General features: G+C 39.1%; 1 protein-coding gene across 5 annotated transcripts in view; it reads left to right on the top strand.

The window, feature by feature from the left end:
- Positions 1-25,622, top strand: part of ARK2N (arkadia (RNF111) N-terminal like PKA signaling regulator 2N) — a 43,824-nt gene extending 18,202 nt beyond the window's left edge. For 3 of the 5 annotated variants that reach the window (XM_064642354.1, XM_064642356.1, XM_064642352.1), the window contains 3 exons: positions 17,106-17,276; positions 21,646-21,772; positions 25,358-25,622. In XM_064642354.1, coding sequence (XP_064498424.1) covers positions 17,106-17,276; positions 21,646-21,772; positions 25,358-25,541 — 482 coding nt within the window. In that variant the 3' untranslated portion in view covers positions 25,542-25,622. Of the gene's footprint in view, positions 1-4,727; positions 11,446-17,105; positions 17,277-21,645; positions 21,773-23,214; positions 23,559-25,357 lie in introns of those variants that run through there. The other 2 variants (XM_064642355.1, XM_064642353.1) reach the window with 2 other exon arrangements.
- Positions 25,623-26,918: the final 1,296 nt, after the last annotated feature.

The raw sequence follows: 26,918 nt of genomic DNA, 5'->3' as shown, positions 1-26,918 counted from the left end.
CAGAGGGCACCGCATGGTATTTTCAGGTTCGCTTGGGTTTCTGACTGCCTTTGCAGAGACCTGAAACCATTCCAGGGCACTTTGAGTGTCTCACTGGGCTCTTGGTCTTAACCATGAGATGCTTGTGGTGAAACGATCGCATTGCAAGGACGAACTTAATTTAGTGGTGATGACAGCAAAGCCCAGTTTAACCTGCAGTACGAGGTGTTGCAGTGCACAAACCATCCCGAGGAACACTAACATTTGTTCTTACTCCATAGCATGTGTCATCTGCTTGATGCTAAGTTCCATTTAAGACATTGAAACCCTTGAGCTGCCCTTTTGGTGCCATCTGGTGCGATGTGAACCTGCCACGTTGCGGTTCTCCTTTAAATAGGAACAGCTCTGGTTTGTGGGGAACAGTTCACAAGTGCAGGAGAAAAATATTCTCTGTAGAGATAAGGATAAAAGTCTGGCTAAAAAATGCATTCTGTGCTGCTTGTGGTTTGAGGAAATGTTGTGGTCATGACAGATGCAGTGGAACCGCGAGTCGGAGTCGAACTCCCAGAGCTCCGTCCCAGTGGTGGGTTCATGTGCCATCTGTGATCCTCCCTCCTGGAGCTGGCAAAGTACTGCAGTCTAGAAAGACTAGAAAGCCATTTTAGTGCACTTAGCATAACACTGTGAATATCCTCAAAATTTAGGGAACAAACATGTAGGTAGAAGATAACACAGGGTATTAAAAAGCACGACTGGAAATTCAGGCCGTGAGTGTCCTCTGCACACAGTCAAAAGCTGAGAGATTTAACTCCAGTGTCAGGACGTGAAGAAACTTTTGCCTTTCCTTTTAAGAGAAGTCTGTACACATTGATGCAGAAGAGTTTTCCAAGTAGCCTATGTTCCCCTTAGTCTGCCTGTATTTGGACAGTTCAGCTGCAGTGTTGGTTACTGACTCTACACCTCTTACAGTCGGGGCTTATTTTCAACCATCTGTTGTCTGAAAAATAGCTTTGCCAACAGAGATGCTCTAAAATTTTTAGTGACAGTTAATGTGGCCTTCATGACAAAGGTTACATGGACTCTGGCTCTTAAATTATCGACCCAGGGAGTGGGTACAGCAGCCAGTTTGCTTGTGTGTGGTCTGAAAATTAAACTGCCATGTTTGAGAATACAGTACTCCTTCATGGTGTGTCACTAAACCTCTTCCATTTAAGTAGTGCAGTTATCTTTTTGTTGGACTATCTGCACCACTGGCTCTGAAATAGGTTTGGCTAAATTTGTAAGGTAAGGAAAATGTTCAGTGAAAATAATGCCATGAAGTTGCTAGGAGAGCAGTTGTGCTACAGAGAGTCAGTTCTCTCTGCTGAACTCAAGTGTACTGCGGATTAAAATAGTGGCAGGCTTGGTTTTCTCCTCAGGAAAGATTGAAGAGTTGAGATATTGCTGGTGGTACTTCAATACAAGTATCGTGAGCTGCACAGGAGATAAGCACAATGTAAGTTGTGTTATTCTGAATGCATCCTGTGGTGTTATTTTACACCTGAAAATATGGGTTCAGTCTAAACTTCATGTGTGCTCATGAGAATTGTTTCACTGACCTGAGCAGTCGTAAACTTGGGCTCTTTATTTCAGGGAATGCCATGATCTTTGGGTTATTGCAGATGAGAACCAATTTCTTATCTTTTAGTGACTGAGCTTCTCTGTTGGCATTTAGGATTTTACCATTCTTAAACACCATATAAACATAGCATAAAAGTCCCAGAATAGGTTCTGCTGGACTTGCTGCTGCTGGAAGTTACTCCTTTAAACAGTCTCACTTTTGATGCTGCAAATTGACTCTGAGTGCCATTGGCATGAGAGAAAGTCTGGGAATAAATATTTATTTCTCTGTAAACACTTCTTTCTTGGAAAAAGGAAGAGGTTTTTAAAAATACGAAAATATTGGCATTTCACTACCATTGTGCTTTCTGCAACTCGGAAAAATCTGAATTGAAGTGGGAGTGACTCATGTTTCAGGCTTTCAGAAAAATCTATTAAAAAGTTTGAGTGTTGATGTTGGAAAAGTCTCAGCTCACTTTGTTAAAAAAAAAAAAAAAAAAGAGTTTTTTGATACGCAGAAACCCAAAGAGGGGGTGCACAGTGTGTCCATGTTCCTTCCTCCCAAGAATTGTGCACAGACCCTCGAAGAAGCATCTCGCAAGGGATGAATTTGGTGCAAGCTACTCAGAATGACAATTATATTTAACAGATAGGAAAAAACATAGCCTGTCGAAAGTGGTTTGCAGTAAGATGTTAATTTGGAAATCTGTGGCATGAATGACACGGAGGAATCAACCATTCCTAATTAGAATGAAGGGGGAGCATATCTTAAATTTTTACATTGTCAGACTTCCTAAATTAAATAACTTTGGATTTGGTTAGTACTTAATAGATCTCATAAAGAGACAGTGTTGGGGCATTTCTTAGGTGCTGTTTTGCAGGAGCTGGTGTCTTGAAAATAGGATACGAATCTTGGATTCTGACCCCTTTGTGACTGCAAATTTTCTTCACCTGTAAACTTGGCATAACTTAAAAAAAACATTACAGACGTTTAAGTTTCTAGACAGAGGAGGGACTAGTTAAATAAATGCTAGCATTTTTAATATATAAAATTACTTTTTTGGCTTAATTTTTTTTCTTAACCCCGAAATAAAGAAAAGATTGAATAAGGCTTCTTATAATAACTGCAAGGCAAGCATTTGAAACATTGATGCTGCTGTAAATTGTAGATGCATTATGACTGATGCCTTTTAAAAATAGTATTGCAGGGTTATATATATTTTAATACAGTTTCTTCAGTTTACAAAACAATTTTGTCAACTTTATCATTCTAGTTCATTCTTAACTTTAAAAACTTAGGTAGATTGTCTCATGTATCACCATCAATAGTTTTTACTTAAATAGTAATAAATTAAATATAAATTAATAAATTAAAATTAATAAATTAAAACTTAACATTACCTATTAATAAGCCTATGGAAATCAGACTGTCATTTAGTTCCTTGATTTTAGGATAAGATCCCTGACTAGTGACAAATAAACTGCATTATATTGGGTGTTCGATGCTAGGAGTAATTGAACAGGAGAAATATTTTTTTCAGGGATGAAAAAGATATTGAATATACAGAAATAACCAACCCATCTTTTAGGAATAAGTTAGCATATTACATAATTATTTGTAGTTAAAATGCAGTAGGAGGGATGTAAATTACTTGCTATAAAGTAATTATTTTTGAGCAGAGGACCTGAATGCTGAATTTCCAGCCTGTCTGATAGGTAAACAGATGGGGAAATAGACTTAAAAATTAGGGGGTTTTGTAACTGCTTGTAAATAAGAAAATAATCCTGGTCTTTCTTTAGCTGTTACGGAAGGACCTGTGTATACCTCATTTAAATAGCTCCTGAAAAGAATGTGGTGTTTAAGTAATACTGTAATTTCATGTACACAGTGAAATCCCAATAAAGATTTAGTGCCTTATGTTTTTATTAGTAAATATTTACTTAGGCTGTGCAATAATTTGTCTCATTCTTAGGGTATTTTCTATTACTCTTAAGCTAGGGGATGCCACAGGTTTCACATTTACATATTAAATTGTCGGGTTTTGTAGCTGCTTTGTGTAGCTTAATGTGATGCTTGTCTTGTTTTGGAATTACCTGAGGTAACGTTTGTGTGTTTGGATGGCATGCACATATTGTTTATGATTCCTCAAACAGGTACAGAGCTTTGTTTTCTTGAAGGTTTATTGCTTCCTAGATAATTCCTGAGTGGACTCTTAAGCTTAGAAATACAGATACCAAAAAGCTGCCTTTTGTTACTGGTATGAAGAGTGAGGTAATGAGGATGACCCTTTTGCTGCTAAACTTCTTTCTCGTAATCCCAAAGCTAGTAATTTCCCACATCTTTTTGATGGATAGTAGCACCGAGAACAATTCCATTCCAAACATTCCCTGTTTTCTAGGAATGCCAGCGGAGGGCGTGGTCCTAGTTGGAGTGAGGCTGGTCACTGCTGTTGTGTGGATTGTCCTTGTGATGGAGCTGTGTCCATCACACCGGGCAGAGGCTGCTCTCACCTCCTGTGTTAGCACAGCTCTCACAAATTATCCCATATTTGTGTTGTGTGTTCTCCTCATCCGCATTCACTGTGTTTTCCAAAACTGGACCAAGAGCTTTGGGCTTGGCTGCTTCAGGTGCTGCAGCCGCTATATCAGCCTTTATCCCTGTTATCTCGTGTACAGTTTTGTCTGTGTTTAACAACCCGTTATAAAAGGATTCAAGTGTGTAACTAAAATGCACATAATTATTCAAGGTTTACCAGTTGGACAGTAGCACTTTGGATCACAGCTTGACAGGACTGAACATGTATAATGGTTTTTTGCACCCTCACTTGAATTCAAAACAGAGATTGCAAGGGAGTTGGAGTAATTTGGTTTATTTCTTGAAAAAAACAGACTTTTTTGACAGAATTGCCTGAGACTTCTAGAATAAAAATAATTTTGAAGCCAAAATTTCTATTATAACCTCAGTGAGTATAAAATGTTACCTTTCTTTGACAGTATAACTGTTGCTTAATATTTGTCAATTCCTCTCGTGTTGTCATATCCCAGGGACAGAATTAGAAAAGTTGTTTTCCTGAGTTAACATGCCTTAATAAGCAATATTTTGTTCTTACTTAACGATGACTTATCAAATGGCCTCAATGTCTTTAAAGCTGGCTTCAGTCGTGCTGGGGGATCTGGAGGAGCGACCAGGGAAATTCCAGGATTGCTTGACAGGGGCACCGTGTGGGATAGGAACTGCATAGGCAATGTCCTGGAAGAGGCCATGAACTGCTTTGCCGAGATGCAGAGGCAGACAGAGGAGAAATTCCGCATGTGGATAGAAAAGCTAACCCGTCTTGACACGGACGAAGAGAGCAAGCAGCAACTGGAGCCCAGGGAACCCAAAATTCAACTAGTTGGCCAAAGAATCCCCCCTACCACGCAGTCAGGGGCTTTCATACAGATGCCTGATAGCCAAGTACTTCCTCAGCAGTCGTTTAATTCTTACGTGGGCTATCAGAATGTCGATGCTACTCTCGAGTTTCCAGCGACTTTTAATAACAATTTTCCACCTATCTTTCCAGAGAATGGGAATATTGCAGAGCCTGATCTGAATCAATCATAAACTTAAGGGGGGGGGGGGAGGAGGGGAAAAGAAAATCAAATCTTTGCAATCTTGATGTTATTTTTGGATTATGCTGAAAAATGAGGTTTGCTTTTCTCTTTGTATTTGTTTGTTTTGTTTTCTCTTCTGGGTTTTACTGCCATGGTATCGTTTGGTTATTTCTAATTTATAGAGAATATATGTAGTTTAAAAAAAAAAATCACAGCATACCCACATGCATGTGCCAGCACATACATATAAACACCTTTAAAGGTGTTGGGGAGGGGAACCACCCTAGGCTTTCATCACCAAACTTGGGAAAATATAACTTAGAATCCTTGTTTAGATACCCCAAAAGCAGTAGAGCTATGTTTGCTACAATAGGAGCATTCAGGGTATTCATCCAGATGCCCTTTTTTGCATGTTAAAACATTTATATAAGGAAATAAGTTTTATATTTAAGGAGGTAAAGTACCTTAGAGACCCAGACTAGATACAAACCCATGACATTTCCTTAACTCCACTTACTCACAAGTTTTGCAGCTTGAACACGTCACACATTAGCTTTTTCTTCTTCCTTTTTAGGCAGAAGCAGTAAATAAGCTTACCTTAAATATTTAGAAAGAGATATATATATAACTGTGCACAATGGATTTTTACTTTTTTTTTTTGTCTCCCATTTAGTAGTTCATTTTCTGTCCAGATCTTTTTTTTTTTTAATCAATGTCACTGCAGTGTTGCACATGGCATGCTTATGGATGCAGCTGTCTTAAACTGTGTGCACAAATAGGCACATGTATATATATATTTATATATATGTGTGTGTGTTGTGTGTGTGTTTGGTTTGGGTGGAAGTCATTCCACTAATTCCAGGTGTCCAGTTTGCTGTTCCCTGGGTCTCCTTCTGAGTCAGTGGGAAGAGATAAGCCCCTGCTGAGGCTGTCTCCCAGCAGTGTCTTTCTCTTCCATTAGTTGTCCAAACCTCCCTTATCAGCAGTTTATACGAGATAACTTTTGGCTGAATTGAGGTGGGATGAGTCACACCCAACTTGTGCACACAAAGCACTGCTGCTTCCCTCCTGTATATATGGACAAACCACATCCTTCATGCTGGAATAAAAATAGTCCTGTCTGCCCCAAGATAAGCACCAGTCAGGGGATGGATTGGTTCTTGGCACAGGAATTTGAAGGGAGGCTTGACAGCCAGATAAGTAAACACCATGGTGGTCTGAAGGGCTGCTGGTCTGGGTCAGACTGAACCATGCTTGAATGCCACTGAAATCATTATTTACTTGTGATGGGGAATGCCAGAGCATTAGTTTCATTTAAATAATACAAGAATTTGCTGTTGTGTGGATTTTTAATTTTTTTTTTAATACTAAGAGTTATCCTGAATAGGCAGGCTTGAAACTGTGATGTTTAAAGTAGGATTAATTTAAATTGTGTATTAGAAGTCTCTACTTAATTCTTACTTACTATTGTTACAGGGATATTTTTGGTCACCTCTGCGTTAAGGCCTTTTTTCATGGGAAGTTACTTCTCTGTAGCTACCAAAAAATGTACATTTATCATCAGGTAGAACTTGATAAAAGTTTTGAATGCAAATGCAAATCAAAATTCTTACAGTGGAAATTGGAGGTGTGCACAGACATAGTTTAAGTAAAGAGAACACTGTGGGTCTCCTTTAGCTGTGTTACTTTGCTTTTTAAACCACAGTCACTTTTTTACTAGTTATTTTAGTGTAATTTGTTTTCTTCCTGTTGGAAGTAACCACAGTATCTTCTGTAGATCTGGCTTTTTTTTTTTCCCCCTCCCTGAAGTCAGTGGGAGTTTTGCCATCAATTTATGTGGCGGTTTGGATCAAACCTGTAACAGGAACTCAAGAAATGCTTTTTGTTATCAGCATGATACTCACACTGGTCTTTTAACATTATTGTTGCCATAGACTTTTTTCTTTTTAAGGTATGTGATGCCTTCATTAAAAAAAAAAAATTAGGTTAGAGAGCTGTGTTATTTTCAGAGTAACTGTTTGAAAGACTATGCAGGAGATAATTTTTAAGTACTGGGATAAAGTTCTTTTCAGATCACCTTCATGCATAATTTTTATACAAAGATTTTGATATGAACTTGTTAGAAAACTCTCTCGTCTGAAATTGTGTGCATTTCAGGTAAAAGTTAAACAAGTTGTTCTGTGTTTGATTGCAATTTGATCAACTTGTCCTCATCTGTTTAAAATACAAGATCCTTCAGGGAAGAGTATTTGCTGATATAAAAAAATCACCAAAATGGATCCTTCTGGTGTTCATAGATTTGATACCTATATATATATATATATATTTAAATACCTTTATGATGACAGTAAGAGCAGCATATTTTAAAGCATGACAACTTTATAAATCTTCCCCTGCATGCAGAAGCAGCTTTTTGCAGTGACTGGTTTCTTTTAATGTGTATGTCTGTAAGCATGCCCTTAACCTTTTTTTGTAAAATAATATATAGAGAGCAATTAGGTATTTCAGAACAAACTGTGTAAGGAGTTCAGCTGAACTTATTTATCTCTCAGACTGAAACACCTTTACATGTGGATCTCATAAATGGATAATAACTTCATTAGGGATGTAGCCAGTGAAATTCTGCCAATCTTTAATATGTTGGTCAGGTAGTCTTTAAAAAATAAAAAAAAAAAAAATAAAAAAAAAGGAAAGAAAAAGAAAAATACTGAAATAATTCAGTGTATTAATAGATAAAAATATGGATTTGTTTACTGCAGGCAACAAATTAAAACCTTTTATTTTTATCCATCACTGTTAGTTGTTATTTTCAATGCAAGCAGCTGTGAACATGAGAAAACAAGCAGAGGATGACAGTAGTTGAGCATACAGACCTTGAAGCTGTACTCTTTCTAGGATAAAATTATCTCAAGGCACCCAGAAGACTGAGAGAATAATTTATATGAGGTATAATTTTAACTTAGTTTCCCCACAAAAGCTACCTAGTGTTAAAAACACCTGTGGTTGTAAATGGTAAATATTCTTTGGTCACTCTTTCCACTTGGCTCAAAACTGGAGCTGAATCTTCAGCTTTGTCATAAATCATCTCCTTTGAAATGAAGAGTGTTTGTTGATCCACACAGCTGGATATCTGCTCCACGAGCTGGGTTTCCACGTGAGGAATTATGTTTGGCCTGAAACTGAGAGGGGAACCCCTCCTTTCTGCTGTTCAGGTGTAGTATAACCTACCTGATGAAGGACTTGGCAGCCTGTGCCATTTAACAGGAGCATCTCTCTTCTACCTTTGTGTTCTGAATCTGAGAGATTCAGAAACCAACCTTCAGATTCCGATACTAGTGACGAGTCTCTGTTTTAAGTGTGTGTGGCAGCCTTTGGCATCTCTTTGAGAAAACAGATTCCCAATATAGAGTTTCAGATTTTTTTTTTTTTTTTCCCCTCCTGGGAATATTTCTACTATATTACACGGCTGCTGTTAAATTTGTTGTGATTTCCATTACAAGCTCTTATTTCCAAAGAGCTTTGATTAGAAACTTTCAGGGAGTTAAAATTTCTTCAGCTGAAATTTTGACAAAGATTTTAATCTTACCCATTCCGTGTTTCATGAGAGCTGTCTGACTTACTTAAGACTATTTTAGGATTATCAGAAGGAAACTCTTCTACTTTCCCAGAGTTGCATTTTGAATGTATGTTTATGCTCACGTCTCATCAAATCACTTCAAAACCACCACTTTTGACAAGTAGAGGAAAAATCAGTAGGAGTTTTGCACAGACGTGGAGAACCACCGATGATAATTTAGTTTCCCTAATTGCCCTGGGTTTTATACTTCAGAATGGTGTAAAGAAACATTCTAGTTCCTTTAAGGAATTTTACTTATGGTTTGAAAAAGTCACATGCATCGAGTCAGATCAGCTGGTGTAGATGGTGTAGACTGGTGTAATTCCAGGGATGATGGTGCCAGTTTAAACCTACCTGGCCTGTTCACAGAATCCCAGAATGGTTTGGATTGGAAAAGAGCTTAAAGCTCATCCAGTCCAACCCCCTTGCCATGGGCAGGAACACCTTCCACTCTCCCAGGTTGCTCCAAGCCCTATCCAGCCTGGGCTTGGACACTTCCAGGGAGGGGGCAGCCACAGCTTCTTTGGTCCAAGCTCCTATATTTGTCGTTGTAAACATTGAATTACATGTTTTCAGTGTGGGGGCTGTTTCAGCAAGGGAGCAGTGGAATACCTGTATGACCCCAGAGCTGGAATTTAGCAGCAGGTAAAGGAAGTAAGTCTTTATATAAATGCTCAGTTGAAATTCTACTAAATGTCAAACTGACACTGCAGTAAATAAAAATTTAAAGGGTTTCTTCCTAGAATTGGTACCTTTTTAGGAGGCCTTAGATGTCCAGGGGCTTCAGTGTGCAGTGGTTTTGCAGCCTTGGCTGCAAGTTCTTCCACAGGTAGTTCATGCTGCTTCCCTGCCCTCCAGTAGGGTTTGGTATGGAAGGTCTTTAGGAACTTCCACCCTTCACACACTGATTTCTCCGAGGATTTTAGGTTTTGCTTCAGATAAAACATCTGAATGGTCAGGTTTTATTTAGAAAAAAAAATTAACATACAACATAAACCAAATTCAAGTTCAGGCGGTGAAACTGTTTTCAGTTTTTCTATTGCAAAAATAACTGAGCAGGGAGAAACAAAAAGACAATGTAAAATCCTCAGTGTCATTTTTAACAGTATTAGGACAAAATAATTCAGGCAGAAACACACATCTGTATTTTTTTAAGTTCAGTGTCTTTTAGTGTTTGTGCAGAATTGTTAGGTGTTTTTATCTGAGCTGCTAGAGTTGAGACTGGAAAACTAATTTAACTTCAATAAAACAGGATTACATTTGGCAGTTATGTTACAAATTGAAACATATTTATTATCACTGGTTTCTCTTATTAATATATTTTATCTCTTCCTGTATCCACATACTGTAAAACTCTTTTTAAAGTAATATTTCAAGGGCATTAAGAAATTAAATCCTAACCCCATTGATACTAGTAGAAGTTTTCTGCTGGTTTTAATGGTTTTAATTTCATCTCATTAAAAATTGAATTTGCTCTGCAGTTTTTGGCCAGAGAATCCTTCAGCTGACCTTAAGGGGAGTCTGTGCCTGATGAGGGTTTGTAATTCAGGCCAGTTGAGCAGATGTTTTTAAACTAATCAGGGTCTGCAGTGTGGCTGCTGCAGTTACACGTGGAGGCGTTGGAACAAACGTGCTGCGTGATGTGTGCTGTAGAAGCCAAAATATTTGGGCTGATTGACAGAGATGGACAGTTACCTTGCAAAAACACGGAGCTGGAAACCGGTTCTTTCTCAGAAATTTTACTGGTCTCATGGTGTTGGATCAGAAAAACGAAGGCACATGGAAAACAGGCTTATTAAGTTAGGAGGGGTTTCAAGCGCAGGCTGATGGAGCAGGGGATTATTCTGGACCACCAAAAAAGCTGTGTCAGTCCTTCCAAGGGAAGATGCAGTTTGTCCTTGCAAAAATGTGATGTTTTTCTGGAGGGGATGTGTGTTTGCTGCCTTTTCCTAATGTAAGCTGTGTTTACACGGGGAGTTTTTTGTTGGTTTGGTTTTTTTTTGCCTGTCATGGCTGTGTAAGGGTGGGATGGTTTCCAAAACCCTCCTGAGATGCTTTTGCAAGTGAAACGGGGGAAGAGATCTGGCTAATGTATCTGTTGCCATAATTAATGCGTTGTTAGGCAGCATCACAGAAAAAAAATCCTATACGGGGATATAAAGTGGATGCCACTTCCCAGTGTTTTGAATCCACAGCCATATTCCATGTGCCTTTGCTTAACGCACAATGAAAAATTCTTTATTATCTTTATTTATAATTTGGTAAAAAGAATCTGAGATATTTTCCATCTGGTCATCAAAAAGCCTGAAAGAATGAATGTTGTTCAGCAAGACTTGAATTTTTGAGATCTCTTTTCACGTGATACATTAAAAATTGCACAGTCTGAGAACAGATAATAATTTGATCATGTTGTTTTGATTTTATTTTATTATCATGGTTAAAAAAAACCTAAACACAAAAGCTTTACTGTATGAAATGAAGGAAAATGTGAGGAAAGTGGATTCACTGATAAAGTTCACTTTATAATTTTAGAGAGAATGTTGTTACACTACTATTGATTTTATTGTATTTACAATGTATTATTTGCTTAACCTTGTAAATTTAGAAATGTAACTACTGTAACCTGGAATAAATAAATAAATAAATATAAATAGCAATGAAGTGGTTCATGTTGTTAAACAACATAAAAAAGCAGACATGATCTGCCCCCATCCCCCTCTGTGAATTGTTGTAGGGTTGAGCTAGTTTGTGCCATTTGAACTTCGCATACTTTTGAAATGGCAGCTCTGGGTCATGTTTTAATTAATACCAGGTTTCTATTGCTTATCTAAAACAAAAAAAACCTGTCACTTATAGTCTTGTGTATCAATACTTTCTGTTTGGATCAGTTACTGATGTGTCTACCACTGTAAAGCTATTTTGACAAGTCACCTAAGATAAATCTTTTAGGTTTTGGCACACAAAATATAATTATTTCTATTACAATGATGATCAGCTGATCTTAAAATTTATAAGGGTATTAAAGTCCACTCTGTGTTTTGTGTAATCTTGCAGTAAATGGGGTTATCTCTTAAATTTAAGCACCAGTTGTAAATGAGGGCATTCTTAGGTATTTTATTATCTTAAAATGTCTCAGTGTTCTCATTTGTTATGTAAAAATAAACGTAATTTAGATACTGAGACTGAGACCATCAGTGCCCACATTCACAGCAAAGTTGTTGGGGTGAGGCTTGCAATTACCTCTTGTGTAGCCTTTTTAGCAGTTGTACCTTTAGCAAAAGCATTCCTAAGCACTATTTTTATACTCCCCCAAAAAATCCACCACTTAAAAGTAGCTCAGTAATTGGAGGGGAGTGTTGTTTTCAGCAAAGCCCAGCTCCTCTGCCTGTTAGCCTTGAGCAAGCTGCAGATCTCTGCCTGCCTCAGTTTCCCCTGTGGGTGGATGGAGGTTAATAACCACCTTGGAGCTCTTCCAGGTCCACTAATGGAAAGCTTTTTGTCAGAACAAGGTGCTGTAATTATTGCTGCTGTTATAACTGTACCTGTTCTGTGTGTCTTAAAGCTTGGGGTGATACTCACACCTAAATATGGCTCTGTGTCTTTCCCTTGCAAGAGTCACTGATGACTCCAGAGGGCAATTCAGACCACAGAAATTAGGCTTTTAATTTCAAAACTATTTTAACCGGGATAGTCCTCTGGAGATTTCAGTCTTTTTCCACTACTTGTAGAGGAAACATGGCAAAGTTTAAATCCTGTTCCTAAGGCAGAAGTTCATCTTGCCAAACTTGAGCACTGTAAAAGTGAGGTGTCTTGGGTAAGGCGGTGCCTAAGCTCTTTCTGTTTGCTGGGGAAGCAGGGGAGATGGAGATGCTCCAGGCTGCAATTTCCAGGATGGGATTACCTGGCTGAACTTCTCTCTGGCTACAGCTGGAGGGAGTTTAGGTGATGAGCTCAGCACTGCATGACTAAGTAAGAAAGCTAAAGAGAAATAATGGCTTATAATCACAGAATGGTTTGGGTTGAAAGGGACCTTACAGCTCATCTTGTTCCAACCCCCCCTGCCATGGGCAGGGACACCTTCCACTAGACCAGGTTGCTCCAAACCCTGTCCAACCTGGCCTGGGACACTTCCAGGGATGGGGCACCCACGGCTTCTCTGGGTAACCTGTGCCAGGGCCTCACCACCCTCACAGGAAAGAATTTCTTCCCACTATCCCATCTAAGCCTGCCCTGTGGCAGTGGGAAGCCATTCCCCCTTGTCCTGTCCCTCCAGCCCCTTGTCCCAAGTCCCTCTCCAGCTCTCCTGGAGCCTCTTTAAGGGGCTCTTAAGTCTCCCTGGAGCCTTCTCTTCTCCAGGTGAACCCCCTCAGCTCTCCCAGCCTGCCTCCATAGATTTCAAGGACTAAATTCCTCATTCAGGTTCTGCCTGCTAATACCTTGTGTTTCCTGTGCAGTTGATACTAAGGCTGAAACTTTATGGTTGATTCCTCCCTTTTTGCTTGTGCTGCCATTACAATGAATAAAGGGTGACAGGAGTATGGATCCTACAAGGTTGTTTAGATTGCTGAGTGCTGACATGTGGCTCTGTGAAAAGCATGGGAGCGGGTAGCAGATGAGAAATTATTGAATTTTCTCTGTTGCAAGCTTAAAATGAAAGCTGATATGTGTAGACATGGATTTTTGTGCATGTGAATTCTGATTCAGTTGTTCTGAGCGGAATTAGTTTTGATGAGCTGTGTAAATTGAGGGAGAATTGGGCACTTGGAAATGCTGTCCCCATGATGACCTCTCCCTCCGAATTCTTTAAAAATAAAGAAAAAGAGCAGACTTTCCCTCCCCCTGTTAGCATTAAATGTCAACAGCTGTATTTTGCTGTTGGTGCTTATTAACTTTCAGCCTTGCCTTTTTCAAGCATTTATTGCTTTAGAAATGAATTAATGCTTGTCACCAGGGAAATGTATGTCTTCCAGCTATCTTGGGTTCTCAAAAGATGCAATTTTTCTTAAGTAGATTGTTTAAATTACTGACCAGGGAACCTCCTAATTGTTCTACATTAAGTTTTGGTTCTGGCATGGTTTGTCTTGATGTCTGTTTTTTAATCTGTTGAAATCCTGTTACAGTCAGTAATTATTTGGAGTGTCTCTTTTGTAAAGAAAAGATGATGAATTACACCATTGGTTGTAGTTAATCCTTTTGCTTTTTCAACCTGAAAGCATTTTTTCACTTTATTTCCTAGCTGAAGCCAGTTGTCCTTATTTTTTGCTACCACACATTCACTTTGCATCACATCATTGGAGGATCACCTAGTTGGTTAGGCAAGTATTATTTATTTCCACATTTAGCCACTCCTGTCCCATCCATGTAGCACTCAAAAAAGAAACAAGCTTTTGGAAACAGAAGAGATTTAGAAGATATATTTTTTTATATGCTTTCACTGCAACTTTCATCTGGTCGTAGTTGTCTGCAACTTATTTTATTGGGTTTGGTTTTTTTTGTTTGTTTTTTGTTTAAACAGATGTAAGCATTTATAGCTTATTTCTTCTTTTATAAATATTGGGAATCCCAGGATTTGTTGCAGCATCATGCCATTATCTTGGCTTTGTAGGTAATTTACTAGTGATAGATATGGATAAACCTAGAGTCGAGTGCCTTTCATTTCCAAATCTGATCCTGAAGGCAAGGCTGAGAAAAGCAAAAAGTAGATCTCTGCTGTGACTGCTTCGTAAATAGGCAGCTTGTTTGTTTTTTTTCCCCACAGATTGTTAAATTGGTGGCTATTATGCTGACAAATATAATTGCAGTATGTAAATCATATTGAAAATATTTTTGTCTGTTTGATGTATACTGAATTTAAGCTAAGTTATAAGGTGTGCTGTTTGGAAGTGTGGAAGATACAAGAGTGGAGCTACAGATAACAAGTTTATGCTTGTATTTCCTACTGATGAAGACTTTCACACAAGTTATTTCTATGGGTAGGTGATGAGAATATCACTCTGCATGTATATACATTTATTATACATTTTTGCATGATTATACATGTAGGAGTGGTACAATTTTGACTTGAGACTATTCGTGCCTTTTGTCTAAATACAAATTTTACTCGTTTAGGCATGTCTATCTAAAAATCAATTTTCGCTTCTGCTTTTCGGAGATCTGAGTAAGAAGCGAGGGAAACAAAGGCCCGAAGGAACAGTCCAGAGCTCCTGAAATTTTAGATAACCCACTGAAAAAAATGGTCAAACAGTCAATATTGTACTTGACCCTCGTATCTTCTGCACTCGACTGTTTATTTTTATAGCTCACATTATATATGTTCACGCTGAACTCTGATGATAAGACTGAAGGAAAACATGCCTCTCATGACTCAGTCCGGTCGTAACTCCTGCACGTAATTTAATCATCAGCTGTCACAAATAATTAACTGAACATCAGCCAGCTTAATTCTGAACTCGGTATTCCATTATTTTGTAATTGCCTTTTAAAAAGACAAAGATTGCCTTTCAGTTAATTATCAGGGCTTCTGTTCCAGTCATGATCATCAGCGTTTCACGTTGGGAACAGTTTGGTCTTTAAATACATTGGCATTTAACTACTCATTTATTTTTGTCGGGTCTGTTTTTAAGTTTGTAATGTAACATCGTTTCATGGAATTGTTGTTCCGGGGGCAGGTCTGATCGGAAATGTTTTGTGAATTTCTTTGTGCCTTGCTGCCAAACTGATCTTTAGTACGACTTAAGCAATATGTTGCTCTTTAATGAAATGTGTTGCTAACCACAAAATAGGCTTTTCCTGAAGATAGTGAGTTGAATTATAGTTCAGGCACCAAGCTGCTAAAACACCCCCTTCCCAAAAAAAACCCCAAACCTAAAAAAAACCTCTGAGGAACAGCTTTTCAGAGAATTAAATTTGAGACTTTTATTTCATCGTGTTCTTTCTCTCTTCAGCAGTCACTTAACTCTCCTAAAAGAAAACAGGTTTTTTTTTCCTGAGAAGGCTTTTCATTTTATTCTTTGTGACTTTTAAAGATTTCTTTAGTCGCTTTGTAACTCTGAAGGTCGTGTCTTCCTGAACACATTCCTAGTTTATGATTATTTTGTATTATCCCTTACAAGTTACACCCTCCGTGTATCACACAAAAAGTCCTACAGGCACTCAACTTTCAGAACCTCCCTGGGGCTAAAGAATTGCAGCAGCAAAGTTGCTGAGCTTTGGCCCAGCCTGTGTTTCTGTTTCATCCTTGTTTTTGTGGATGAAGCCTTGGCCCAAAGAAAGTTTTGATCCTCTCATTTGGGGATGGGGAACTGCAGGCACTTTCATCTACTCTGAGTCAATAAGCTGTAGCTGGAGCAAGGCATTTGAGCTAAAACACCCACATCCTTCCAGAATTGCATTATTTATCCATTCTCTCTGCTTTCACATTAATCTTTGTCTTGAATTTGCCTGGTTTTTTTCTGAGCCTCTTCTGTTTCTAGCATGCTTTCCAATTATAAGTGATTTTCATTCATCACAAAGAATTTAGTCGGTGCTAACAAAATAGATAGAAAAATAGCTTTTTGTTATTCCTCAAGAACAGTTTTCAGAATCACGTAAGCAATTTTATCTCCCTCTTTCCTCCTTTATTATGGTGGCCAAAAATACATATGGTAATCCTATTGAATGAAAAGCATATTTGTCATTGTGCATATATTTTTGTTTCTTGTTATTCTTGATCTTAAAAAGAAAAACCAACAAAAAGAAAAACCAACAAAACAAAACACCAAAAAAATTTGCAATTTTTAAAAATTCCCCTGCCCTTGACAGGTAAATGTTATGAAAGGAAAGTTGCCTAATGTTAAAATTTATTGTTACTGGATCAGCTATATGAAAACGTTAGATTTATTCAATCAGCCCTAATAAAATAATGTAACCTGTCACTTGACTTTTGTAAAATTCTCTAGATAAGTACCTTGTCTGCCAAATTTAATGTCCTGTAACTTATTATCTTTTATTTTAAAGTGGAGGTTTTATCTTTTAAAGATTATAAATGTAACGTTGTCAGATATGGAGATGTTTATGGGTTAATGTAAAAAATACGCAAATAACCGATACTTTGATAAACGTGTTTCTCTTACACTTGTGTTTTCTGTGTATGCCAAAGTTAAAATGTCTCTGTAATCCCAGACTATGTTCATTAACCAAAGTTTAATAATTCATATAATTCAGTGCTATAAACTGGAAGAGCTCCACATAGGATGTTGCATTAATCCTTAAACAAATTATTTGTACGTTCAGAGGTGCCTTTCACACTTCTAACCCGTGCTGCTTTTCTCTCCTGCAGATGGACCCCCCATTGTGGCTCACTATGATATATCAGACACAAACTCGGACCCAGAAGTGGTAAATGTGGACAATCTCTTGGCGGCTGCAGTAGTTCAAGAGCACAATAGTCAAGAGTCGGGATCTGCCTGGAGAACCAGAGGGCTGCTGGATGAAATGAGTGCTGACACAGGTTTGTTTAAATTCTCTGCCTCTGACATTTGTTCCAGCATCGCAGTTGGTGTCTCTCCCTTTCTTTCTCTCAGTATTTTTGTAGTTTATACAGCTGTGAAGGCTCCCTGTGTGAATTTTGTGAGAAGACAGGGCAGGTGCTTATTAAAAAGGTGTGACGTTTATTCCAAAATAAAACTGACAGAAATTCACAAAGATTCCTGCAATGTATTTTTGACACTAGTTTTCTTAACTATTTTTTTCTCCTCCTTTTCCCTCTAAGTACTATGGGAAACTTAGGTGTGGGGTTTTGTTGTTGGGAGTTTTCTTAAATGAAAGTGAACTAAACTCGTTCCTGAATGATTGATTGTGATGGCCCATGCCACCAGCCAGTCAACTGGTCATAATCTCATTTTGCATTTTGGAATTGTCTGTGTATGTCTTTTATTTTTGTTTATCTCTTTATATCTTTAAAATACGAGCATTAATTGTTCCCATATTCCATCCGCATTGCCAACATCCCTTAGAAAACTGGACAGCCCAGCATCAAGTAAAGATGAAGGGTGAAAAGATGCTGGTAGGTGGGCTTAGCATCTAGAGAGAGCAAAGAAATTCCCTTCAGGAAAGCAAGGGCAGGAGTACTGTGGAAGACTTCAGAGAAGTTCATGTAGCTCATAAAAATTGTTCAGCTTCACTTAAGTGCTCGTAACTCTTCACTAACAAAAGAGTTAAACAACAACGTGAAACGTTTCTGTGCTTTGGATGCCACCAGGGAGTATTTCCTATCGACTTCATCCCACAGCCTGGTGTGCCAACACACTGCCTTCCTTTCCACTTGATATTTCAATTCCCACCTCAGGATTTTTAGCTTCATAAGACACAGTTCTTTCCTGCCGTGGTGGAGCACAACAGGTTTGTGTTCTATGCTGTGTTTTCCAAATGTGTCCTGCCACGGGGCACCCACACTGGGAGTGTCGTGGTGGCTCTGAGATACTTTTCATTGTCTGTAAGGCTTAAAGAAATACAAATATGTGGCTTTTTAAAAGAGATATTCCAGCACTGTGGAGTTGACAGGTCCATAATTTAAATATGAGAATCCGTGTGCATTATTTTCACTGTTACCCCTGGCTGGATGTTGTTCCAGCCTTTTTGAAGCTCACCTACGTTTTCCAAGCTCATTGGTATTTTTTGCAGGATAGCAGCTGACTGGCAGCTACTTGCCCACTAACAAGCCCCATCCTCTATCAAATGATTTTTAAAAGAATTAGAACAGCTGAAATCACCTGAATTATATAGCACTAATGGATTGGTACTGCAAAGGAGTGTAAGGAAATAAAAAGTAAAGTTTCTTACCCAGCTTTCTTCCACTTTCCACCTAAAATGCTGCAGTGCTGGTACAAATTTTTCTTCCTTCCTCCACCTATATCCAAGGGGACTTGCAAGGTAGAGACTGGTAAAAGAAAACTAGAAAACTTTAAGAGACTTCTTCATCCCTGGCCCTGTGGGAACATGTTCAAACAGATTTGGTCCTGGTGCCTTGGCCGTGTCAGCAGCTGAGAGGATGAATCTGTTTTTCCTCCTGCACACACCTTGTCCCAGAGCCCTGCAGCCTCTGTACACATCTGACTGCACCTTTGTCAGTCCTGGCCTTTTCCTACCCTATCTAGGGTTGCACACTGGGAAAGCAGAATTTTCAAATCTTGCACCTTGTTCACAAATTTAATCTTCAGCCAGCATCTAGTTTAGCAGACATGAAAGAATGTGTTCCCATGGGAAGACAACAACAACTTAAGCTCTATCTCAGTGAAAAATCTTACTGTGCTATCACATCTTTGTGCATGGGCAAATATTTTGGGGCTGTTTTGCAAGCCCTGGTGTTGTAGGGCAAACAAGGCATCACTTCGGGCGTCATCACAACATTTGTGCAAAGAAATTAACAGCGTGGGCATGTTATAAGGCATGAAATTTGTATGGCCAGAGGCTGTAAATCTGTCTGTGTGCTGTAATCCTGATTTATATCAGCTAATCTTGCAATGTTTACTCTGCTAATCATGGTTTCACTACTGCTGATTATCTTTTTGTTGTCTGAACTTTAAATTATGGTAATATATGAAAGCTTTTTGGGACTACAGTTTTATACCTCTGAGGGTTCTTCTTGGGGCTGTTTAAAAGCTGCTCTGCTTTACCCCTCTGTCAGAAATTAGCCTGTCTAGAAGAAGGTGCAGGAGGGTGGTATGGCATTAATACAAGATACTACAGCCATCCAGTTCCATCCCCTGCCATGGGCAGGGACACCTTCCACTATCCCAGGTTGCTCCAAGCCTTCTCCAACCTGGCCTTGAACACTTCCAGGGATGGGGCAGCCACAGCTTCTCTGTGCCAGGGCCTTACCACCCTCACAGCCAAGAATTTCTTCCCAATATCTTATCTAACCCTGCCCTCTGACAGTTTGGAGGCACCAGCACATGAATCAAAGTCTCTGAGCACTCCCATTTCATGTTTCACTGTCTGACCAGCCACTTCTAATAAAGAAATACCCATGACCCATTTTTGGGCTTTCTGGCAGTCAGTGATATTTGCCAAGAAACTTTCAGCTGAACTGTAATGTTAGGAAAAGTCTGCCTGGGCTATTAATTCATTTTAAGTTCAGCTGACAAACATTTTTTGTCTTGTGACGTGGAAATTACCCCTTCAGGTACCTGGCAGCACATGGGTTTCCTTCTCTTGCTAATCCTGATCAGATGTTGCACCGGGGGTCTTGGCTTTTCAAAAACTGAACATACAGCCCCTACAACAGTCTCTGCCCCTACAAGAAAGGTGGAGAGAGACTATTTACAGGAGCATGGAGTGACAGGACAATGGGAAGTGGCTTCCCACTGCCACAGGGCAGGGTTAGAGGGGATACTGGGAAGGAATTCTTCCCTGTGAGGGTGGTGGGGCCTGGCACGGGTTGCCCAGAGAAGCTGTGGCTGCCCCTGGATCCCTGTAAGTTTTCAAGGTCAGGTTGGACAGGGCTTGGAGCAGCCTTGGATAGTGAAAGGTGTCCCTGCCCATGGCAGGGAGGTGGAATGAGCTGAGCTTTAATGTCCCTTCCAAGCCAAACCATTCTGTGATTCTATTTGCATCTTTTCCAAGTGCTTAAAGCAGTCATTAGAAGGTTTCCCTGGCACTTGTTTCAAGTTTAATTTCTTCTCTCTCTGTCCCATTGGTCTGCCTGGAGGTATAATCAGTTCTGCATGTTCTCACACCTTTGAAATCCTGCGGATTGTTATTGCTTCCTCCTCCTCTCATCTTCTGAGGATGTGTCCACTCGAACTGGATATGGACACACATAAAATATTCACCTCCTCTCAAATTGCCTGCTCGACAAATGATTGTTCCCCTGTGTAATAACAGCTGAGCAAGTGGTTTCTGAGAAGTTGGTAGTGTCACCTACTTCAGGGCTGCCCAGCACCCCCCAGGCTAATGACAGACAGTAGAATTAATTATCTTCTCTTTTTCCTAAAAAAAAAAAAAAAAAAAGAAAAAGAAAAGAGTAGAAGTTAAATCTTTTCATTAATTGATTTTTTAAAAAAATCTATTTCCTGTGAAAGAAATAATAGATTTGTCTGCTTTGTGTTTTCCATGCAAGTTTTATTTAATATGACTCAACACAGCTTCACTAATTGGGGTGCAGAACCTTCTTAGGGGTACTTGGCAGGAAAGACAAAAACCTGCCACACTTGCTGTATTTAGAGAGGGTTTGTTGTTTGACAGACTGATGAACTGGATAGCATGGAGGAACTGTAATTAAAAAAGCCCTGTAGTATATGGGACCTAATGAAAACCAGATTTTTTTTCAAGTATTTTTAATAATGTTAGAGCAGATGTGTGAAGCAGCACAGCCAGAAACTGATGGGTTTGCTGTGTTTTTTCATTGACCAGCTTCCCCTAGTTTTCTATTAAAAGAAAATAAATTAATTTCCTTTCATGTGTGTGATGTTTCTGTCCAGCATATAGGCCGTGTTTGCCACAGTGTCATTGAGTTTGGTTAGATTGTTTTGTATTTTTAAGTTAAAGGGATTTAAGCACAATCTAACTCTTAGCATTGTTGCAAAATTGCATCTGGAAATTCTAATTGCATCAGGAACAGTCGGTCTGTGTTCACATTTGTATCATAACACCATCACTAGAGCTGTTGACACTGGTTAAATTTAGTGTATCAGATGATGAACTGGAGGTTGAATGATTTGATCTAATAAGATTTTCCAGTCTCAGTGTTTCAGTCTCTTTTTTGTTTGTTTGTTTGTTTGTTTGTTTTTGTTGTTAGGTTGAGAAACTCCTTTTCCAGTGGCTTCTGAGTTGTGTAAGCTGTTAAACATAGGTTGTATTTCCATTTTCACCATCCATAGGTCGTTTGGATCCAGGCTTCCTTGCAGGTGACAAAACCTCTTCTGGTAATGCCCAGGCCAATGAAGAAATTAATATTGCCTCTTCTGATAGCGAAGTAGAGATTGTTGGAGTTCAGGAACATGCCAGGTATGAGTTATTTTTTCTTGCTCTCATAGTTATTTCGATGCAAGAAACAACATTGCAGTTGTTTCTTCTGTTCTGCTGGTCACGGTGGTGTCAGAATGTGTTTCTCTTTAGAACTTGACCAACCTGATAAGTATTCAGATTAAACTTTGATATCTTGATATCTTTGATACTTTATAATGTTTGATATCAAACATTAACTGGCTAAAGGTTTGTGGTATTTAAACACCAAATATTGAGATACCAAATGTACATACATCAGGAATTCAGAGTTTAAAGGAATATGTAAACATGCAAAAATATTTATGTGGGTTCTTGTTTCCTTTCAAAATATGAAGTTTTTTATCAGCTTCTACTTTGCTTAATTAATCAGCAGTTGTAAAAATAATATGAATTTTTCAATGCCTAGTGTCATAAGATAGCCCCTCTAGATTAAAAATTGGATCATTATGAATCTTGCTTTTATGTCAAGATACAAGAGAGTTCAAATCCCAAAAGCAGATGAGGGTAAGGGTGCCAGAGGTTTCTCTCAAGCTCAGATAAATCCTGTCCAGCTGGGCTCCAGTTGTTATTCTTGATTGGCATTTTTTGCCCTTGCTCTTCGTCTTTAGTCTATGACCTTTCCTTGGCTTCAGATATTATGAAGTAGTTGAACATGACTGGCCTGTTCATATAATGTGGAGTGTGAATTTGGTGGAATAAAAGCAAGTTAAAACAGTATACAAACTAGCCTGCTGGTAGGTGGGTGCTTGGAGACAGAGGAGGGGCATGAGGGACAAGGAACAGAGCTGGGACAAGAAGCAGAGCTCTTCCTTGATGTCCCTTCACTGCATCTTCCTTGAGGAAAGAAGAAGGAAGGTGTGCAGGACCCAATTTCCCATGCAGGAAATTTGAAGATGGTGTGGGCACAGCCTGGTGCTGTTGGATGTGAAGAAGGGGAATTTTCAGGTCCTGTAGTGAGAGAGATTTAGTCTTTGCTTTTAGAGCAGTGAAAGTCCTTGCATGGCCAACTCTTTTGGAAGATACTAATTCCTTGGGCTGTTTATCCAGCAGACCCAGGGCTTGGAGGATCTTTGTGCTAATGATAAGGGGTGTGGACTTGCCCTCCAGCACTAGTTGGTGTAAATCTGTCTGGCACTGTGCACACACAACCCGTCTGTTGCAGTCCCCTGTTGGAAAGCTTCCCACGCTGCTGCCTTGGTAATGCTCAGCACGTACAGGAATGGAAAGAACTAAACACAGAGTTGCTGTTAAAAATGAGTTTTAGTAGATATGGACTGAAGTAATTTCAGCAAATTGGACTAAAAGCACACTTCTGTGCTTTTCTTTGTTCCTGTAACCATCTCCCACCTCCCATCTCTCACAGACTGGTGTTTACCAGCCCCGTTAAATTCTCACACGTTCCAGTTGTTTGAATCCTATTTAGAGTTTTATTTCTCTTGCAGGTCTAGGCTTGCAGTTATGAAGTATTGATGGGCTTCTGACAGGGCTGTTGTTTGGACAAGGTTTAGGTTTTTGATCAGTATTTTTTGCATGCTTAGTTAGTGTGATGTTTGGGTTCTGTTCTTTGCTGTTTTTTATCGTGCTCTGTACTCCCTGTCCTGAGTTGTGACACCCTGGGGTTTGTCCATCATCTGTAGTTTTTCAGACTGTTAGTGAATTGGTGCTGTTTCTCATCATTGGAATATTACTTGGCATCTACTTAGGACACCAAGTCATGTTTTTGGGGGTTTTTTGATTTTTTTTCCCCAGTAGATTTTAATTTCTAATCATGCATGTGTATAAAACAGTTTTCCTCTGGGATTTTTTTTTCCTATTTTTTTTTTTTTTTACCACCTTTTGTTTTGTTGGTTTGGTTTTTTTTGGTTGCCTTTACTTGGTATCTCCCCTTAGCTGCAGATTGGAAGCATGTTCCCTGAGGTCGTGTTTGACTGAACGTTTTGCTGTTGGCTGCTTACGTGACTTGTTTGAGGATAAACACTTTTATTTTTCTGGGATATCATTCCTACGAGACAATTTATGGCTTGGTTTTTGTCATCTTCAAGAGGAAAAGTTAGTCTTGGCTTTGCCTAAGCATTGAGGACTGTTCTCAGAGTGATGGACCATAGTCCCTGAGACCAAACATCATATTTAATTTGCTTTGTCTACAACCTTTTCTTGTCAGTTATGCCTAAAAGTATTTCTTCTTAAGAAAGCTTTAAAAGAAAGAAATCCTATACATTTCTTAGAGTTCCAATCTCTTATTGCTAAGCCTTTGTAGATGTATACTTTAAGTATGTATTTTTAAGACTGAAGAAGCAATAAAAAAGCCATTCTGAACATCACATCTAAAACTAAACAGCACATCTGAGAAGACAATGAGACATTTATATTCAGAGAAGTTACAGCTCAGAGAATGAGATTTTTCATTCTATTTCATGAAACTCCAACCAGAACCAAGAAAGCTGAGCATAACCTAAGTAGTTTTGGAGAGAATAAATAGCGCGACCTTAAGTTAGAATAAATAAAGTGTAAATGTCAGGGATATTTGATCAGCGCAGAAAGTTGGAGTTCCTGAAATGCACAAAGAAATGGGAAAAGGTTACCTCAGCAGCCAGAACACCTCATATTTATCTGTGCAGCCAGGAGCAGCTACAGCCACCACCAGAGCTTACCAGGAGCAAAACAATTTTTGGGAGCAGTAGGTATCGAGTTTTACTGGTGCTTGTGTAAGATTTTGCAGCTGGGAATGGAGTGATCATCGTAAAGCCTCCTGTAAATTCCTGTCATCACTTCAGCACGTGAAGCAAGATTAGTCTATCTTTCATTTTGCTTTTCTTTTTTTCTAATTGCTGTTAACATTTGCTTCATTTGTCACATATCTACTATGAATATAATAGGTAAAAATGATGTGTAAATAAGTACCTATGTATCTTGCTTCAGCGAGGCACCTGAGCCTGTGCTTATCTTTAAATACATGATTTAATCACTGAAAGCTTAAATGTTTCGCTGAAGTGAGGCTGTGCTGTTGTCAGTGAGCATTTCCCAGCACGTTTGTAATTTTTAGTTAAGAAGACCAAAACAAAAATCAGACATAATGTAATTAACAACATCTCGTTTGCAATTATTGTAGTGAAAGTATCACTAACTCCTTATTTTAACACGGTTTTGATTTAATATAGCAAGATGGCTTTTCTTTTTGTCTCATGCAGCCTCACTTCAAATTTTTCTGTTTTTAAAAGTCCAGTGGGTAAAGCTGCCAGCAGGACACTGTGCTTCTGAATTAGGGTACTACACATGGTGGGGCAGGCTTCTTCAGGATCCTTGGGATCCATGCACATACTTTTTAAGGATTATCACTTTACACCCACTGGCAGAACCCATTTCTTATAAATAATTTTAAACCCCCCCCAAGTTTAAATTTACTCTCAGCTTTGTTTCCTGGGCGTTTAGGATGTCACGGACTCTACAAATGGCAAATCCATGAGGGCAGTTCGGAGAGGGACATGTTAACCAGATGCCTAAGTGATAAAACCCTTCAGCTGCGACTCTGGTGCCTGAATTCAGTAGTGGCAATAATCCTCTGTGGGTTTTTTTGCCTTGCTGCAGGTGTGTGCATCCCAGGGGAGGTGTGATCCAGAGCGTGTCCTCCTGGAAGCGCAGCTCTCAGTTCATCAACGCCCAGCAAACACAGTCATGGACAGCAGTGGCTCCCCAGCAGAACTGGTCCTCACCCCCAGAAGTCGTGGACCTCACCCTGGATGAGGACACCAGGCGCAAATTCCTGCTGTAATCCCGTGTCACTGTGTCCCCGTCCCCTTCCCCTCTTCCCCTTTGTGGCACAGAAGTTCATGATTAAACCTTGAGTTTCAGAGCCCCCTCCCCACCCCGTTCTTGGCACTATGAAATTCAAACTCACGACGTCTTTTTCATGTCCATAAGAATGTAGTACGATTTCAGTGTGACTTAAAAGGGTTTTTTGCCTTCTCAAAGGGGGATTCCTCTCAGATTAACAGCACCGAATTTAAAACACATCTACAGTTTACTAACGTGTGCGTGTTAATCTGAAGAAATAACTGTGTGCAAAACTTACATCCTTCCTCCCTTCCCCTCCTCCCGACTCCAGAACGTTTTTAACTTATCAGTAATATTGAGTTTGTTAGTAGAAGTTAGTGTGTTGCTGTGTGAGCATCAGTGATTTTGAGAAATGGTGTGTCCTCACTGATTTCAGTGGAACTGGGGGTATTCAACACTTCTGAAGTCTGGGCCAAGAGTGTTTATACACAAGCTGATTTGGTTGTGTTACCAGCAGGAGGGACTGTTTTTAATGCAAATGGCCCATAACTTATGCACTGAACAGCTTTTAATTAAAGCATTTTTATTCTCAGTATAATTTATAGTTTATTCAGTGCTGAATCTTCTGTCTACTTGACTACTGTGTTTCACTGATCATTTCCCATGGCTTGATATGGCTAAAACAGTAATAATAGTAGTGACTTAGTAGCAGCTGATTATTGCAAAAGCACAGGAGAAGGTCATAAAAAGGCCCAGCATCCCTCTCCTTTTTAATTATAGCTGAACTTTTTTACCTTTATCCAAGAATTGCCTGGAGGAGATGGAGAAACTAAACATTTTGCTCGTAGTCCTCATTTCTCCTGTTGCTTATTTGCTTCATTCACCACTTCAAAAAAAGAATAAAAAAAAAAACAAACAAGCAAATTCCAAAGCCCCAGCCTGGCAAAGCACTGGCAGCTGCCGGTGTTCAGCTGGGACTGTTCCCAAGAACTTGTGGGGCCACTTAAGTGCTTAAAACACTCTCCTAAAAGATGTTGCAGGATCAGAATCAGAACCTAAGGTTGTGATTTTTTTTTTTGTTCTCATTTAATTAATAATCTACACCCTGCAGGATTCTAGCCTATATGGCTTTAAATCTTGCCTCTTATGCGAGTTTTAGAATTGTTTTTAGGGCGTGATTCAGATTCTTTCTACCAGAATATTTACAGAAATCAGTGGAACTACTCAGTTTAGTGGGCTGTGGTTTCTGTGGTGTGTATGGAAAATCCTGCCCCTCATCTGTCATTTTGAGCCTTTCTCAAGGCAAAAACCAAAGATTAGACTTCTAACAGAATGATATTATTCACTTTTAAAGTCTCTCGTGCAATTAAAATGT

Source organism: Pseudopipra pipra, chromosome Z (assembly GCF_036250125.1).
Source record: "Pseudopipra pipra isolate bDixPip1 chromosome Z, bDixPip1.hap1, whole genome shotgun sequence".
Classification (NCBI taxonomy): domain Eukaryota; kingdom Metazoa; phylum Chordata; class Aves; order Passeriformes; family Pipridae; genus Pseudopipra; species Pseudopipra pipra.
Note: the sequence above shows the minus strand (reverse complement) of the source record. Positions and strands in the feature narration are given on the sequence as shown.